Source organism: Pan paniscus, chromosome 2 (assembly GCF_029289425.2).
Source record: "Pan paniscus chromosome 2, NHGRI_mPanPan1-v2.0_pri, whole genome shotgun sequence".
In the NCBI taxonomy this organism is placed as follows: Eukaryota; Metazoa; Chordata; class Mammalia; order Primates; family Hominidae; genus Pan; species Pan paniscus.
The window spans coordinates 31,954,144-31,972,079 of NC_085926.1; the positions used below are offsets into that span (position 1 = coordinate 31,954,144).

The window sequence follows — 17,936 nt, forward strand, 5'->3', positions numbered from 1 at the left end:
AATACACAGTGTCTCTATATATGCAGTGCCCAGGCACCTGTGTACAGGCATCCAGCAAAGGGCGCATACCCAGAATATATAAACATCTGGTAAAAGTCAAGAAGAAAAAGGCAGACACCCAACAGATAAATGGGCAGAGGACTTAAAGAGCAACTTGCAAAACATGACATCCAAATGGCCGATTAATACGTGAAAACATGTTCAACCTCAGTAGTCATCAGGGAAAGGCAAATTAAAATTGGATGACATGAAAACAAGAGACAATATCAAGTGTGGATGAGAATGTGGTACACACAGAACTCTCTCTACACACTTTTGGTAGAAGTATTAATGCATACAACCACTATGGAAAACTCTCTGCTAGTATCTAATAAGCTGGACATGAGCAAACACTCCTAGGTGTATATCCACAGAAATGCACACATATGTTCTCCAAACACAGGTACTAGAATGTTCACAGCATTGTGACCCTATGAATAGGGTCAAAAACTGAAAAGAACTCAAATACCAACCTACAATAGACAAATGTGTTTAGTATATTCATACCATGGAATACCAAATAGCAATGAAAATAAACAGACCACAACTATACACAGAAACATGCGTAAGCCTCCCAAACATAATGTTAAGAGAAAGAAGCCAGACACACAGATCACATGTTACACAATACACAGTTCAAAAGGAGACCAAACAACTCAGTGGTGTTGAGGTCAGAATAGCAGTTACCTTATGCGGGGAGATACTATGAGGAAAGGGGCTGTGGGGGACAGGGAATGTTTTGGCAGCTGTTTCTTAATCTGGGTGTGTTCCATTTAAGAAAATTCATTGAACTGTGTATGTATATGATTTGTGTACTTTTCTGAATGTAGATTAGACTTGAAATTTACTCGCAAAACTCAGTTAGACAGATGACGTGAAAAGGCATGAGCAGCTTTTCTTTGCCTCAACAACTTTTTCAAACTGCAAAACAGACACACATTCACCTTGGGAAAACAGACAAGAGAAGATAATGGAAATCACCCATAATCCCACCAACCAAAGAAAACCATTTTGATGTGAATCTCCTCAAATATACACACACTTTCAAAGGAGGGGGAGGGCAGATTCTGCAGGGAGTAGTTAATACGAAGCAGGTGCTCAATAAGTATTTTGAACCATAAGTGAATAAACAATATTATACACTGTTTTGTAACCTAGGCAACCGTCCCTTTTATTATCACTATCAATGAAACTAGCTAGTGTCCCTAAAGGATTTTAGCACACGGCCTCAAAATACTCTGGCAGACTACACAGGAAGATATGCAGATATTTCCTATGTACACGCAGACAAGAATACAAAACCCAGAGCAGTGATTTTCAACCCTGGTATCACCAATTCCCTCTAAAATTATTGGGATACTCAAAAAAACACTTATTTTCCTTCAAGGTGGCTTTAAAAATTCATATATACCCCAGTGATGCTTTAATTTGGGATAAGTGGCCCCAAAATGCTGGGGGCTAAACACTAAACACTCAACATATGTTGTTAATCCAGATAGAGTCAAAAGCAAGCCCTGGATATTTGGTCACTAATGGCCCCCAATGGGTGAGTTGTGGTGGGCCCTAAATCAGGGTGGGCACGTCACAGGAAGAGTCATACTCCCTGATCCAGAACCAAAGACTGTTTGCAGAGAGCAGGACAGATGATAAACACAGCAACACAAGGACAAGGTTACAAGCAGGTACAGAACCAAGACTTCTGATACTAATAATAGCTAACACTGGCTCAAATAGAACTAAGCCCTGGTTTCCCTCTCTGACATTTATTCATTTTTTTATCCATTTGACAATACTTACTCTACCCTTACTGTATACCAGACCCTGTTCTCAACACTGGAGATACAGCAGCAACAAAGACAAACAAAATTATCTGTCCTCAGGGAGCTTATACTCTAGTGTGGAGAGACCAAAAAAGTAAAATATAAAGCATGTCAGATAATAGCAAGGTATATGGAGAGAAATAAAATAGGAAAGGAAGATAGGATTTAGAGGCTGGGAAGGGGAGCTGTAAATGTTTGGTGCCAAGTTTTAAAAGGATCCCTTCAAAATGAAGTAATCATCTTCTCCCCAAAGAACTCTATGATAATTATGTTAATGTGGTCCCAGGATAACCACAGCACTCAGAATAAAAACCAAGAATTTTATGGACCAGAAAGTGCCTACTTAAAAACAGACAAATTGAAGATCTAATAATAGCTACCACTTCTTGGTATCTTGCTATGTACTATTCTCAGTCCCTTATACACCAATAATCTCATTTAATCTTCACATTGAACTAATGAAAAGAGTAACATCATTTCCCACATTTAGCAGAAGAGAAAAACAGAAGCCCAGTGCAATTAAAGAGCTAGCCCACGGTCACATGTGTGCTAAGTGTTGGTGTCAATATTTGAATCCAAAGTTCACACTACTCTTCCTCCCCAAATAAATGTCTACTTTAGAGACAGAGTCTTGCTCTGTTGCTCAGGCTGGAGTCCAGTGGTGTGATCATAGCTCACTGCAGCCTTGACCTCTTGTGCTCAAGCAATCCTCCCACCTCAGACCCCTGAGCAGCAGTGACTACAGGCCTAAGCCACCACCACTGGCTAATTTTTATATTTTTATTTTGTGGAGACAGGGTTTCACCATGTTTCCCACGCTGGTCTGGAACTCCTGGGCTCAAGCAATCCTCCCACCTCGGCCTCCCAAAGTGCTGGGATTACAGATGTGAGCCAATGCACCCAGCTTTGTCTTCCTTAATCCTAGTCAAGATTTGTTGTCATTCAGCATTTTATTGAGTTCTTACAACCCTGCCAATCACCAAAAAAAGAATTGAAGGTTGGTTCCACGTTTGCAGTGTCTTCTTTTCTCCAAATAAGAAAAAGTGAATGGCAATGGCAACCGTTAGATATTTAAATAACAATTTCTAGATCCAATTAGAAATTATTTCCTCAAATACTTGATATTATGAGCAACTCCAAAATAGTTCCATTTTAGTTTGAGAGTAAAGTTTGACTTAGGGCAAATGAAAGTTCATACGGCCACTTTCTTACTAGGGGTAAGCACCTCAAACTGAACACAGTCCAAACAGAACTCTTGGCCAAGCCTCACCCTCCCCACAAACACATTCCCCTCCTGTGATCCTCATCTCCACAAAGGACGTCTCAACCTCCCAGCCTCTCAGGCCCACAAATCAAGAGTTATTCTTGCCCCTCTCTCACCTCCACATCAAATTCATCAGCAATTTCCATCCTCTCCACACCAGATCTATCCCTTCTCTCCAGCTCTCTGCCAACCCCCAGCCCAGGCCGCCAGCATCTCTTTCCTGGACCACTCAGATGGGCTCCTAACTGGTCTCCCTGCTTCATGCTTTGGCCCCTTGAAAATCTCATCTCTACACAGCAGCCAGAGTGACCTAATAAGTGTCACTTCCCTTCCTAAAATCCTTCTGGGCCACCAGAACCCAGTCTGAAATTCTAATCCTGGCCAACTAGGTGCTATGTCATCTGCCTCCCCAAGTTCTTGAGGTTTACTCTCCCCATGGTTCACTCTGTATGAGTGATAAGATGGGTAATAAGAGAGTACTCTAAGTGAAAATGTGAATAGCAGTAAAAACACTAGACTCACACTTAAAATTATTCCTGCAAATACTTGCCTTTATCTCATCACCTTTTTTTAACCTTCATAGCACTTGCCACTTTCTGGATTTTTTATTGTTGTTCATTTGTATCAATGCATTTACTCTTCAATGCCATCCTGTAAATCTATACAATGTTATTATGCCTGAAATATTTTCTTTAAATATCTATAATAATGAATGACAGAAAGCCCTTAATGCATGTTTTCCCCATACTCTAAGTATTTCACATTCTCATCCAGTGAGTGTGAGCCAAATGTCCTGAACTTACTCTCCTGAGTTGAGCACATTCCCATCATACAGTGTTCTTCTCTGTGACCTCTCTTTATGTCGTTTATTTTGTGTTCTGGCCCAAACTGCCTTCCTAAGGGCATGAGGATGAGGCTACAAATAAAGGCAGAATATGATGCCAAGTGTTAAAATATAAGTTTTACAGCAACTTGAGAACACGCAAGAGGACACCAGGGTACAAACTGTTAGTGGGTGATTGGTATTAAGTCCTGGGAGCTGGTGAAGAGCACTACAATTGCACAGCAGCCTGAGAGGATGAACCAAGAACTTGGTTGCTATAGATTTGTCATTAACTGTGGGCACTTTGAAAAGAACTGCCAAAGGAAGATGCTATGAGGCCCAGAAAGAAAGGCAGCATGAATCAGTTGGCTATTTGTACTAAGGCATTTCCCTGGACCAGGGAAGGGTGGTAGCTCCAGCTCCTAGAACAGTTCCTGCCACATAGTAGGTGCTCAATAAAACAGTCTCTGAATAGATAATTGAACAAATGAATACATTTTCAAAGTTTCTATTTTTATCCTCTTCTCTCTTCCTTTTCGCTAATCCATCTGTCCCTTCATGAGACCCCTAGAGAAGGGAGAATTTTGCAAGCACAGAGTCATCGTAAATCTTCTCCAAACCACTAATGGACCCTCAGCCATCGTTCAAAGAACAAAATGTGGGAAATAGAAACCCTGACACTGAGATGTTAACAATTACAGACGATGCTTATGGAGTCAGTGGTAGACTTGGAAAACGGTGAGTCTACTGTGGTAAGAACAAACATAGGCAGACAGCTATAAATTGCAGTAAACAAACTCAATAAAGATGAGACATCACTTAAGCATGCTCCGGAGTGTACTTAATACCACATTTCACCTAGGTAGCCTGCAATCACACAGGTATTATTATTGGCATTAAATATGCTTCTTCTCAACCTTGCCTCCAATCTAAACACCACAATAGGTTTAAAATAATGCAAAAGAATGTTACTCCAATGCCTCCTAAATCCACTCCAAATAACAAATCCTTTAATACAGACTGCAAGGTAAAATATTGTTCCCCAGCAAGTAAATAATAAAATAACTGTAATCCAGGGTAAAAGCTTTGCTGGCCTCATAAGCTACTTGAAGAAAAAGCATTAAAAGTGATTGCTCAACACACCAACAAAATGCTGTTACTGACAAGGCACCTTGAGTTGCCATTAACAAGACATAATTACCAAGAACTGAAATCAGATTTAGTCATCTCATATCTCCCTCTACCTACGCATTCTACCTATTCTTTTTCAGCTTTCACGAATTGAAAGGGGAAGGGAGAGGCAACAGCAGACACTAGGACTATTTTGAGAAATAAAAGGATTCAAAAGTTAAGTGCAACTTCCACTAACATAGTAACACATCTCCCAGGAAGCCCAGGTGACTCAGAAAGTCCTATATGTAGAATATCAATATAGAAACAACTCAGTTTCCATACTTCAAAAGTCCTCTTCCTCCAAGTTGAGTTTCGTGCAAATAACTGGCTGATATGTTTCAGATGGAAGCAAATCTGAACATTTCCAAACAATCTACAGGAAGAGATAACCAAGTAATATAGTCCATGCAGCAGAGATAAGCAACTTTCCAGGGTATAATTCAAATCTCACAAACATCCTTAAGAGCCCCAAGTCTATTAAGATCTGGAGACTGTTAAATAGGCAGGACAAAATATCCCACCAACCACCTCTCCAAAAAGCATTGTTCTCCTCGCACTGACCCTTGTATTTCCCTCTGGCTTGTTTTTGAAAAACAAATTGAAAAAAAAAACAAAAACAAGAAGTAAACAGTAGTGCCACATCTGTTCTTGTCTTCCTCACGATGGCAGATCACACACACTACCACCATTCCAAGTGCCTCCTGAGCCCCTTTCCTCGACAGCCCCATCCTTCCACTTGTCCATAACTAGGCTTCTCAACTGCAAGGGGGAAGTGAGCAGGAAACTTCAAATGGGACCTGAAGAGGAAATAATGATAATAATGTAAATTGCTACTAATATTAAAAGGGGGAGGGTATTTTTTCTTTCTTTCTTTTTATTTTTTTATTTTATTTTATTTTATTTTTTGAGTCGGAGTCTCGCACTGTCGCCCCGGCTAGATTGCAATGGCGCGATCTCGGCTCACTGCAACCTCTGCCTCCGGGGTTCAAGTGATTCTCCTGCCTCAGCCTCCAGAGTAGCTGTAATTACAGGCGCGCCGCCACGCCTGGCTAATTTTTTTTATTTTTAGTAGAGACGGGGTTTCACCATGTTGGCCAGGCTGGTCTCGAACTCCTGACTTCCTGATCTGCCCGCCTCGGCCTCCCAAAGTACTGGGATTACAGAGGTGAGCCACCGCGCCCGGCCTCTTTCTGTTTTTAAACAAAACTTCCATTACAGACATCGGAGGCTGCAAGGCACAAACTGGGGCAGGAGTATGCACAGTCGCCCAGGATGACAAGTGGCAGGTTTTTTGTTGATGTTGGTGGTGTTCTGAAACACCAAACTTTAAAATGAACTGTTATTTAGAGAATTACTGTAATCGGAGCGGACGTGCTAACGCTTTTTCACCCCGGCACAAAGCACGCCCCTTCTGCCTCCCTTTCCCAGTCATTCTTCAGGCGTGCGGGAAACCGCGGACAAGCAGAGCACGCGGACCAGCACGATCCTCCTGCCACCACTCCAGTCTCTGCAGGTGCCAGCATAGAAGAAAACCAGGGCTCTCGCCTCCCTCCCCGCCACTGCGGTGCGGCCCCGGGGTGGAGCCACGGCGCGCCCCATCCTGAGAACCCCACCTGGAGGGGAGCAGGGACGCAGGAAGGGCACCGTTGGGAGGCATCACCGGGTTCGCTGAAGGCACAATCGCGCGCGCGCACACACATACACAACACACATACACACACACACGCGCGCGCACACACACACACACACAGCGGCGCGCGGTGGCGCGGGCGGCTGGCGCGTTACCTGTTCTGCCAGCCCTGGAGGAGGTTGGTGTATTTGCTGAGCACGCCCTCGAGCGCCGGCTCCCTCCTGCGGCCGCCTCCCCCGGACGGGCTAGCGGCCACAGAGCCCGGGCTGCTGCGGCTTCCCCCGCCGCCGAGCCCGGCCGCCGCCGACCGGCTGGAGACCCCCCGGCCCGCCAGAGAGCAGGAGGGCGAGGAGCCCGCCGAGGTAGCACGGCTGCTGCTGCGGCTGCTGCTGTTGCTACCCCCGCCGCCGTCTGTGCCCTGGGCTGCCCTCTCCATGGTCCGTGCGCGCCCGGGACGCGGGTGCCCGCCGCGGTGGCGGCCCCGGCACGGCGGCTGCTGCTGCTGCTACAGCTCCGGGCGCCCGGGCCGCGCGTGGCTGCTCCAAATCCCCGGGAAATGCCTGACTCATACAGGAGGAAGAGGAGGAGGAGGCGAAGGAGAGCTGGGAAGGAAGCCAACGGGGCTGGATGCAGCTGCGGCCGCCCCTCCTCCCGTCGCGGCCAGGGCCCGGCCCCTCCCTCCGCACTAGTTTCCCGGGCAAGTTCGGAGCGGGTGGCCGGCTAGGCGAGCTCTCTTCGGGTTCCTCCTTCTCTTCCTTCGTGTCCCTGCGGCCTCTCAGGCCCTCGGGACACCCTAGGAGGCCGATCTGCAGGGTGGGCACGCCCTAAATCCACGCCAAGTCACCCACGCATTCCTTCTGCCACCCTCTCTTGGATCCGAAGGGGCGAAAGGGAATCTCTGCACGTCACTCCCCACCCCTTATCCACCTCGGGACCTGGAGGGAGGGGCAGCCCCACCCACCCGGTCCACCCGGATATGGACCCGCCCGGCCTGACAGGCTCACACGCACACTCCCTCTCTCTGTCTTCCGCACACGATCCTGCGCCAGACGCTCCTACACAGTAACCTGGAAATTATCACCGGCGGAGCAAAGTCACAGCTCAGGGAGGCCCTCCGCGTTGTCTGGCGGAGGAGGGGAGTGGCAGGTGATCCTCACAGGTAAGCTCGCCGGGCATTTTCATGCAGCAGGATTATGATAAATGCTTAACAGACACACTGCTGTGCTGGGGTGAGGTGCGCGAACTCTCAGGTTTGTGCGAGTGCTTCCTTAAATTGAATGTCCTAGGTCACTCACTGGCCTAACCCTAATCCCCTGCCCTGAATGGCACGCATAAACCTGGCAAGTCAAAACCTATCCATTGTTACCACACTGCACGTGCACCTAGGAGCAGAGGCTCTGAAACCCGGAAAACTGCTCCGGAGGCAAGGGAAATTAACAGATATTTACAAACATTGATGGATTCTCTGTGTTGGCTGTAACTTCTGCGCCCCTCTTCCTACCTAAAGATACTCTTTCTATCCCACTAATATTTTTTGTGAATATAGATATCCATTGTAATCTGAAGTATCAAAAATTACCTAGAAAAAAGCTTTGAGGAACTCAGACTCTCTCTCTCTCTCTCTCACACACACACACACACACACACACAGACAAAACAAAAGGTGATAGATGATAGGTGATCTCCGTCCAAAGGATCTACAAACCCATCAAGCAGATAAATACTTCAACAGTTAAAAAAAATTACTAAATGGAAGAGTCAGCTCTCAAAGGGACAGTTCTCCGAGCCCAACCCCTTTCTAGCTTCACATCCTTCCAGGAAGATTTCATGGGTGGTTTAGCTCTAGAGATGCACGGAGAAGCTTCTGGAGTTGAAGAGAAGTGGTTGTGCCCCTGAGTAAATTACAATTCCAGGTGCCTTCATAGTGTTAAAAAAAAAAAAATCTGAAAAGAGCTTGCCTGGACCAAATTTGAAGCCATTCAGAGCTGAATTCTAACCTATGACCTTGATCAAATTACCTCTTTTACCCTTAGTTTTCTCACTGCAAAATGGGACAAATGATACTGGCTGTAATAAACTATGCAAGAATGTTCATTTGTTCAAAATATTTACTGCCGCTTCCTATGGAAAGAGTATCCTTACTCCACATGGACCTCAGGCTTGGCCATGGAATTGCTTTGAGCAATGGAATGTGAACAGAAGTAATGAATGCCCCTTCCAAACATAAGCTTTAAGAGCAGTCATATGGTTCCACCATCTTTCTCTTTTCCTTATCCCAGGAGAACAGCATGTCCCGGATAAGGACTCTCCTTAAGCTTGTGTCCTGGAGTGAGAAGGCGTGGAATACAGCAGATCCTAAGCCAGTTAGTGTTGGCCATGTAATATGCACAAAATGTTTGTTTGAAGCCATTGAGATTTTAGCATTATTTTTTACCACAGCATAGCTTTGCCTAAGCTAACTTACTGATCATATATGAGTGTTCATTGAGTCCTGCATTGACATACAGACTGAAGGTGGGAAGGTAGGTGCATACTGGACTATAAATGTCAGCATTATGTACCAAAACAACATGCCTTTTATTGGAGACTGCCACCTTAAGCTCCTGCTAAAAGAGGAGAAGTGTCATCATTTTATTTCATATTACCTAACCTATGCCACCATTACTCCACCTTATGCAGCCAACCTAAGACTGGATGAGCTAGCACAACAAATTCTCACCTTGGACTAAAAAATTAGACCCTTGAGATAGACCCGTTCAAGTGGGGAAGGAACTAAGCTAAAAGGAATAGTCAAGGCCAGGATGGGGCAGGAGCAAGCCAGCCGTATGGGATCAAAAATGTCCAAGTCGGTAGCAAGAGGTGAGTGGAGCAGATGTGCTGAAAGTAGAGGCTATATCATGAAAGAGTGATGAAGCACATGCTGTTCCTCCTGCTGGTGACACTATTCCCTGCTCTCTTCACCCGGTTTGTGTTTCTCACCCGTGGAGTTATGGATTACAAGTCACTTCTTCCAGAAAGCTTTCCTTGACCTACCGTAGTATAGCAAATAGGGAAAAGGTACCTGCAGAATTATGTTTGGAGAGGAAAAAGTCTTTATGTTTGAAAAACAATTTGGAAAATACATAATAAGTTGGCAAAAAGTATTTGAAATACATACTGTAATGCCCAACAGGTTCATCTTGCTTGTTACCCAGAAAAGCCAATGCAGGTTTTTGCAATAGAGGAAGAGTTTAACAATTGTTGGGCCAGCCAAGCTGGAGGACAGGAGTGTATTATTACTCAAATCAATCTCCCTGAAAATTCAGAGCCTAAGGGGTTTTTTTGTTTTTGTTTTTGTTTTTGAGACTGGAGTCTCGCTCTGTCACCCAGGCTGGAGTGTAGTGGCACGATCTCAGCTCACTGCAAGCCCTGCCTCCCGGGTTCACGTCATTCTCCTGCCTCAGCCTCCCCAGTAGCTGGGACTACAGGCACCTGCCACCATGCCCAGCTAATTTTTTTGTATTTTTAGTAGAGATGGGATTTCACTGTGTTCACCAGGATGGTCTCGATCTCGTGACCTCGTGATCCGCCCACCTCGGCCTCCCAAAGTGCTGGGATTACAGGTGTGAGCCACCGTACCGGGCCCACCTAAGGTTTTTTTTTTTAAGGATAGTTTGGTGGGCAGAGGGCTAAGGATGGGGAATGCTGATAGATTGGGTTAGGGATGAAATTATAGAGAGTCAAAGTTTGTCTTCTTGCACTGAGTCAGTTCATGAGTAAGGGCCACAGGACCTGATGAGCCAGTTTACCAGACTGGGTGGTGGCAACTGGTCCGTCAGAATGCAGGGTATGAAAAACACCTCAAACACAAAACTTAAGTTTTACAATAGTGGTGTTATCTATTAGGAGTGATGGGGAGGTTAGAAATCTTGTGACCTCTGGAAAAATGGCAGATTATCATTTAACTATGCCTTTATCTTAGCAAAGTTCAGACCTCTCTTAATCCTGTGGCCTTTCATTAGTTTTACAAAGGTAGTTTGGTGTTCAAACAAGGAGGGAATAGTTTTGGAAAGGGATATTACAATCCTTGCTTTAGGGTTAGACTATGAACTAAATTCCTCCCAAAGTTAGCTGTGGCCTATGCCCGGGAATGAACGAGGACAGCTTACAGGTTAGAAGCAAGATGGAATCAGCTATGTCAAATTTTTTTTACTGTCATAATTTTGCAAAGGCACTTTCGGTATGATTAAAAATATTGGCTAGGCCAGGCGTGGTGGCTCAAGCCTGTAATCCCAGCACTTTGGGAGGCCAAGGTGGGCGGGTCACTTGAGGTCAGGCATTCAAGACCAGCCTGGCCAACATAGTACAACCCTGTCTCTACTAAAAATACAAAAATTAGCTGGACGTGGTCATACACGCCTGTAGTCCCAGCTACTCAGGAGGCTGAGGCAGGAGAATCGCTTGAACCCAGAAGGCAGAGGTTGCAGTGAGCCAAGATCATACCATTGCACTCCAGCCTGGGCAACAGAGCAAGACTCCATCTCAAAAAATTTTTTTAAAATAAAAAATATTGGCTAAACACAAATGCTCAATATAAGGACCATTTCCTTAATTTACCCAGATTGCATAAATCATTTAGAAAAAATTTTAAACGTAAATAGAATGACTGGAAATCTGACAGCCATCACAGACCATGTAAAGATTTTGGGAATGAAGCTATGCATGATTGGAGCAATAAGATAAACACATTATACTTCTTGAAATAATGGACAGAATCAGTAGTTCCTAGTAGGGAGCTGACTACCCCATCTTCTTCTCCATATGGACCTGGAGGGCTGGTCTGGAGTTTCTAGTGGTTGCTTCTGAGGCTCCCTCCTCTAGTTAGAAAGCCTTAGGAGGATGTTCATGGACCAGCAAGTAAGTGAGTGGACATTGACTTCATTGGCCAGATGACAGGAATGAAGCTTGGCCACGAATAGAGAGAAAATTATCACAACCAGATCACTCTCTGATATCAACTTGGTCATGTCTGTGTTAGAAACATGTGGTCTGATGTGTTGTACGTCCCAAATAATAATAACAATAACAGCTAATGTATATTGAGCACTATGTGCTAGACTCTGCTTTAAATGTTTTACACATAGTAACTCATTAAATCCTCACAACAACCACATGAGGAGATCTACAGTTCTTACTCCCATTTTACAGGCAGAGGAAACTGAATTGAAGAGAGAGAGGTTCAGCAACATCCCCCAAATTCTGGTGGAGCCAGGATTTGAACTTAGGCAATTTGGCTACTGAGCCTGAGTTCTTAGCCACTGTATTATACCACTTGCTTCGTAATGAATCCAGTTTCATTTCCTCTACTTAATGAAACTGCAGAAAGCACAGCTCAGTGCCTGGAATTCCATTTCCTGTTATATTTTTATGCATTTAGGAATTGATCCTCTCATTACCACTCTGAGAGAAGCAGTACAGGTGTTTGGGCCCCTAGCACCCAGCCACAGGGCCTGAACACAATCATACTCAATACATGTTTATTGCATGATAAATGAAGCCCAATTTTACTGAGGAAGAAACAGAAACTCAAAGAGGAGGAGCTGATTCTGAACCAAGGCCTTCTGACTCCAAGTCCAGTGTTCTTGCTGCCTGAACTTCAGCTGTGACATGTACATGCAACCTTACCATCCAGTGGGAAGAAGAAAATACCAGAATTAAGGTATGGACAGTCCACTATCCAGTGAATAAACAGCTCCATTAAGATTACCCTGAGAGGGCCAGGCGCGGTGGCTCACGCCTGTAATCCCAGCACTTTGGGAGGCTGAGGCGGGCAGATCACGAGATCAGGAGATCGAGACCATCCTGGCTAACACAGTGAAACCCTGTCTCTACTAAAAATACAAAAAAAAGTTTATATTTTTTATACGAAAAAATACAAATATACAAATAAAATAGGCGCCTGGCCTTTTATTATTATTTTATTAAATAGATGCTCACTTTCAAAGATTTGCACACAAAATTATAAAGTAAAAACTGAAGACCAGGTGCAGTAGCTCATGCATATAATCCCAGCACTGTGGGAGGCTGAGATGGGAGGATTGCGCAGGAGTTCCAGACCAGCCTGGGCAACCTGGAGAGACTCCATCTCCAAAAAAATTTTTAAAATAAGCCAGCCACAGTGGCACATGTACCTGTAGTCCCAGCTACTCAGGAGGCTGAGCCAGGAGGATTGCTTGCCCCCAGAAATTTGAGGCTGCAGTGAGCTATGATTGTGCCACTGTACTCCAGCCTGAGTGACAGAGCAAGACCCTGTCTCAAAAAAAAAAGAAACTAAAAAATTATTTCTAAACCACTGCTAATAATTTATAAATATATATGTGTATATATACTTTTATATATGTATGTCCATATATATGTATGTGTATACACACACACACACATATATATACATCTCCTTCCCTTCGTCCAGACACTCTTCTATCTACATAGTTGTATATCATTTTATTCAAAAACAGGTTCATACTATAAAACATATAATACTTTCTAATTTACCTTGTTCACTGAAGAATATAGTATAGACAATCTCCTTTAGAGCTATATTATCCTTTGTAACAGTTTCAGAGTATTCCACTGTCTATATGCACCCTAATTTAATCATTCCACTACTGATGAACACTCATATTTCAAGCTTTTGCTATTGTGAGAAATGTTCTTTAAATATCCTTTTACATTAGTTTAATTATTTCCTTAGAATAAGATCCAATGACTGGGCCAGGCTGCATACACTTATAAATGTGGCTCATGTACTACAGAATTAACCCCCAGAAAGTCTGAACCAATGTTTACTATGCTGGTTCTGGCTAGATCTAACATGTCAGACCATTGGCTGGATGGACTAGGCTGGCCATGTTTGAGCTGGGCTCTCTAATCCACAGGGTCTCTCATCCTCTAGCAGGCCAGCCCAGGCTTGTTTTCATGGCATGGGGAGAGTTCCAAAGAGAGGAAGCAGGAAGGACCTCCTGAAGCCTAGTCTGGGAACTGGTATAATGTCACTTTGCCACATTTCAACTAACAGTGCTAGAAGACTGGGACATTTATAAGCAAAAAATTGAAAGACCTATACTTCACACTTTATGCAAAAGTCACCTCCAAGTGGATCAGAAACCAAAATGTGAAATGTAAAACCATTAGATTTTCAGGGGAAAACATAGGAAAAAATATTTATGAACTTGGGTTAGGAAAATGGAGCAAACACATGTTGCCTTTTGTGATAAGGGAAGGATGATTAAGAGGGCAAAACCAAGGGTTCAGACAGGGAAGCCAAGAACCCCAGAGAAGTATTCCCAGGCCTTGAGACCTAATCACGGAAATTGCAACATTTGCCCAACTGGCTTTCAAAATTGCCTTGGACCACTGACCGCTTTGCACCTCCTGTTTCCGCCTCTTTGAACAAGAATATCTGGAGCAATTATCCTGTGTCTGCTTCACCATTGTGTTTTGAGTGTGAAGGGGCAGATAACCAGTCTCTTTAGTTTCACAGATCAGAGGAACGGCACTTACGGAGCTAAACTTACTAACCTGAGGAGCCTCTCCTACCTAGACCTGACTTAGATGGTGAGATTGTGGACTTGAAGCTAGTGCAGTAATGGGATGAGACACTGGGGGCCATTGAGGAGTAGGATGAGTGTGTTGTACATGTGGGAGGAATATAAAAAAATTTGTGGCCAGAGGGTAGACTGTAGTGATTTCAAAGCTATGCCTATAGATTCCTCTCCTTTAGAGGTGAAACTTAATTCCTCCCCTCTTGAGTGTGGGATGAATTTAGTGACTCACTTCTAATGAATACAATATGGCAGAAGTCATGGTATATCATGTCCAAGATCAGCTTATAAACAGGGGAGTGCTCACTCTCGCTCTCTCTCTCTCTTTCTCTCTCCCCCTGTCTTTCTCTCTCTCTATCATCAGTCACTCTAGGAAAGCCAGCTGCCATGACATAAGGATACTCAGGCCACCAATGGACAGCCCAGGCAGGAGGCATGAAGGTGTGCCAGCCACTGTGTCAGTCACCTTATAAGCAGATTTTCTGAGACCTGCTAACAGCCATGTGAGTGACCTTGGAAGTAGGTTGTCACCAGTCAAGCCTTGAGATGACTGCAGCCATGACCCACAGCTTGACTACAACCCAGAGAGACACTGAGCCAGGAACACCCAGCTGAAGTGCCTCCAAACCCCGACCCACAGCGACTGTGAGATAATCAGTGTTTGTTGCCTTAAGCCACGAAGTTTGTGATAATTTGTTTCTCGGAAACAGATAACTAATACAGAGCAGGAAGCAGATCGCCTCAGTGAAGGTCACACTGCAGCACTATTGATTTCTAAAGACTCATGTTACGTGAGGAAGCAGCTCAGAAGAGGAAAGAAAAGGAGCCAGGCATGGCTCTTCCTCAGGGACACTTGACTTTTAGGGATGTGGCTATAGAATTCTCTTTGGAGGAGTGGAAATGCCTGGACCCTATGCAGAGGGCTTTATACAGGGCCATGATGTTGGAGAACTACAGGAACCTGCATTCTGTGGATATCTCTTCCAAATGCATGATGAAGAAGTTCTCATCAACAGCGCAAGGCAATACAGAAGTGGACACAGGGACATTAGAAAGACATGAAAGTCATCACATTGGAGATTTTTGCTTCCAGAAAATTGGGAAAGATATTCATGACTTTGAGTTTCAATGGCAAGAAGACAAAAGAAATAGTCATGAAGCAACTATGACACAAATCAAAAAGTTGACTGGTAGCACCGACAGATATGATCGAAGGCATCCTGGAAACAAGCCTATTAAAGATCAGCTTGGATTAAGCTTTCATTCGCATCTTCCTGAACTCCACATATTTCAGACCAAAGGGAAAGTTGGTAATCAAGTTGAGAAGTCTATCAACGATGCTTCCTCGGTTCTAACGTCCCAAAGAATTTCTTCTAGGCCCAAAATCCATATTTCTAATAACTATGAAAATAATTTCTTCCATTCGTCATTACTCACACAAAAACAGGAAGTACACATGAGAGAAAAATCTTTCCAATGTAATGAGAGTGGCAAAGCCTTTAATTGTAGCTCACTCTTAAGGAAACATCAGTAATCTATTTAGGAGGGAAACAATATAAATGTGATGTATGTGGCAAGGTCTTTAATCAGAAGCGATACCTTGCATGCCATCATAGATGTCACACTGGTGAGAAACCTTACAAGTATAATGAATGTGGCAAGGTTTTTAATCAACAATCAAACCTTGCAAGTCATCATAGACTTCATACTGGAGAGAAACCTTACAAATGTGAAGAATGTGACAAAGTTTTTAGTCGCAAATCAAATCTTGAAAGACATAGGAGAATTCATACTGGAGAGAAACCATACAAATGTAAGGTTTGTGACAGGGCTTTCAGGCGTGATTCACACCTCGCACAACACACTAGAATTCACACTGGAGAGAAACCTTACAAGTGTAATGAGTGTGGCAAAGCCTTTAGTGGGCAGTCAACACTTATTCACCATCAAGCAATCCATGGTATAGGGAAACTTTATAAATGTAACGATTGTCACAAAGTCTTCAGTAATGCTACAACCATTGCAAATCATTGGAGAATCCATAATGAAGAGAGATCTTACAAGTGTAATGAATGTGGCAAATTTTTTAGACGTCGTTCATATCTCGTAGTTCATTGGCGAACTCATACTGGAGAGAAAGCTTACAAGTGTAATGAGTGTGGCAAGACCTTCCATCACAATTCAGCCCTTGTAATTCATAAGGCAATTCATACTGGAGAGAAACCTTACAAGTGTAATGAATGTGGCAAGGTTTTTAATCAACAGGCAACCCTTGCACATCATCATAGACTTCATACTGGAGAGAAACCTTATAAGTGTAATGAATGTGGCAATGTTTTTAATCAACAAGCAACCCTTGCACATCATCATAGACTTCATACTGGAGAGAAACCTTACAAATGTGAAGAATGTGACAAAGTTTTCAGTCGCAAATCACACCATGAAACACATAAGAGAATTCATACTGGAGAGAAACCTTACAAATGTGATGATTTTGACGAGGCCTTCAATCAAGCTTCATCTTATGCAAAACAAAGGAGAATTCATATGGGAGAGAAACATCACAAGTGTGATGATTGTGGCAAAGCCTTTACTTCACATTCACATCTCATTAGACATCAGAGAATCCATACCGGACAGAAATCTTACAAATGTCATAAGCGTGGCAAGGTCTTCAGTTAGAGGTCACTCCTCGCAAAACATCAGAAAATTCATTCCTGAGATAATTGTTCCAAATGCAATGAGTATAGCAAACCATCAAGCATTAATTGACATTAGAGTCAATTCAGCATTGACTTGAGTTTCAGTTGACTTGACATTGAGTTCAAGCATTAATTGACATTAAAGTGTTTACGTTAAGAGGATTGGGCTGGGCAGGGTGGCTTACACCTGTAATCCCAGCACTGTGGGAGGTCAAGACGGATAGATCACTTGAGGTCAGGAGTTTGAGACCAGCCTGGCCAAAAGACGTGAGCCACTTTTCCTAGCCTGTTTTTTGTTTCTGATAGGGATTTTTATGGGTATTGTGTTGAATCTAAATCACATTGGGTTATATAATCATTTAACAATATTAATCTTTCCAATCCATCAATATGGGCCATATCTCTATTTATATATGTTTTTAATCATTTTGATCAATGTTTGTAGATTTCAAGGTACAAACTTCTCACCTTTTTACGTTTATTCCTAAATATTTCTTACTGTAAGTTCTCTAGCAAATGGAAGTGTTTTCTTAATTTTCTTTTAAAATTGTTTATTGTTAATGTATAGAAATTTAACTAATTTTTGGTACTGATATTGTATTCTGCAAATACACTGTGTTTATTAGTTTCAGTAGTATTTTAGTTGACTCTGTGATTTTCTACACAGCAGATCATGTCATCTACAAACAAATACAATTTTACTTCTTTCTTTCTGAAAAACCAATGGATAACTAATACAGATGCCTACCCTGAAACCTGCCATTTTTTGATCCTTATGTTTTGGGATCTTTCTCACTACCACTGACCAACTTTTCATATCCTGAAGATATGAAGCAGTGAAAATAAGAGAATTCAAGACAGGCTAAAAAAAAAAATGCCAGGTGCAGTGGCTCATGCCTGTAATC

The 17,936-nt window shown here is 43.3% G+C and overlaps 2 protein-coding genes across 5 annotated transcripts in view; one reads left to right on the top strand and one right to left on the bottom strand.

The window, feature by feature from the left end:
- Positions 1 to 7,187, bottom strand: part of OSBPL10 (oxysterol binding protein like 10) — a 321,010-nt gene extending 313,823 nt beyond the window's left edge. For all 4 annotated transcript variants that reach the window (XM_034956018.2, XM_003826138.5, XM_034956017.3 and 1 more), the window contains exon 1: positions 6,905 to 7,187. In XM_034956018.2, coding sequence (XP_034811909.1) covers positions 6,905 to 7,185 — 281 coding nt within the window. In that variant the 5' untranslated portion in view covers positions 7,186 to 7,187. The remainder of the gene's footprint in view (positions 1 to 6,904) is intronic.
- A 581-nt stretch (positions 7,188 to 7,768) lies between these two features.
- Positions 7,769 to 17,665, top strand: ZNF860 (zinc finger protein 860). Its single transcript, XM_003826140.5, is given in 3 exon segments — positions 7,769 to 7,908; positions 14,694 to 15,858; positions 15,861 to 17,665. Coding segments are annotated over 2 exon segments (1,896 nt in total). The 5' UTR covers positions 7,769 to 7,908; positions 14,694 to 15,113; the 3' UTR covers positions 17,012 to 17,665.
- The last annotated feature ends 271 nt before the right edge of the window (positions 17,666 to 17,936 follow it).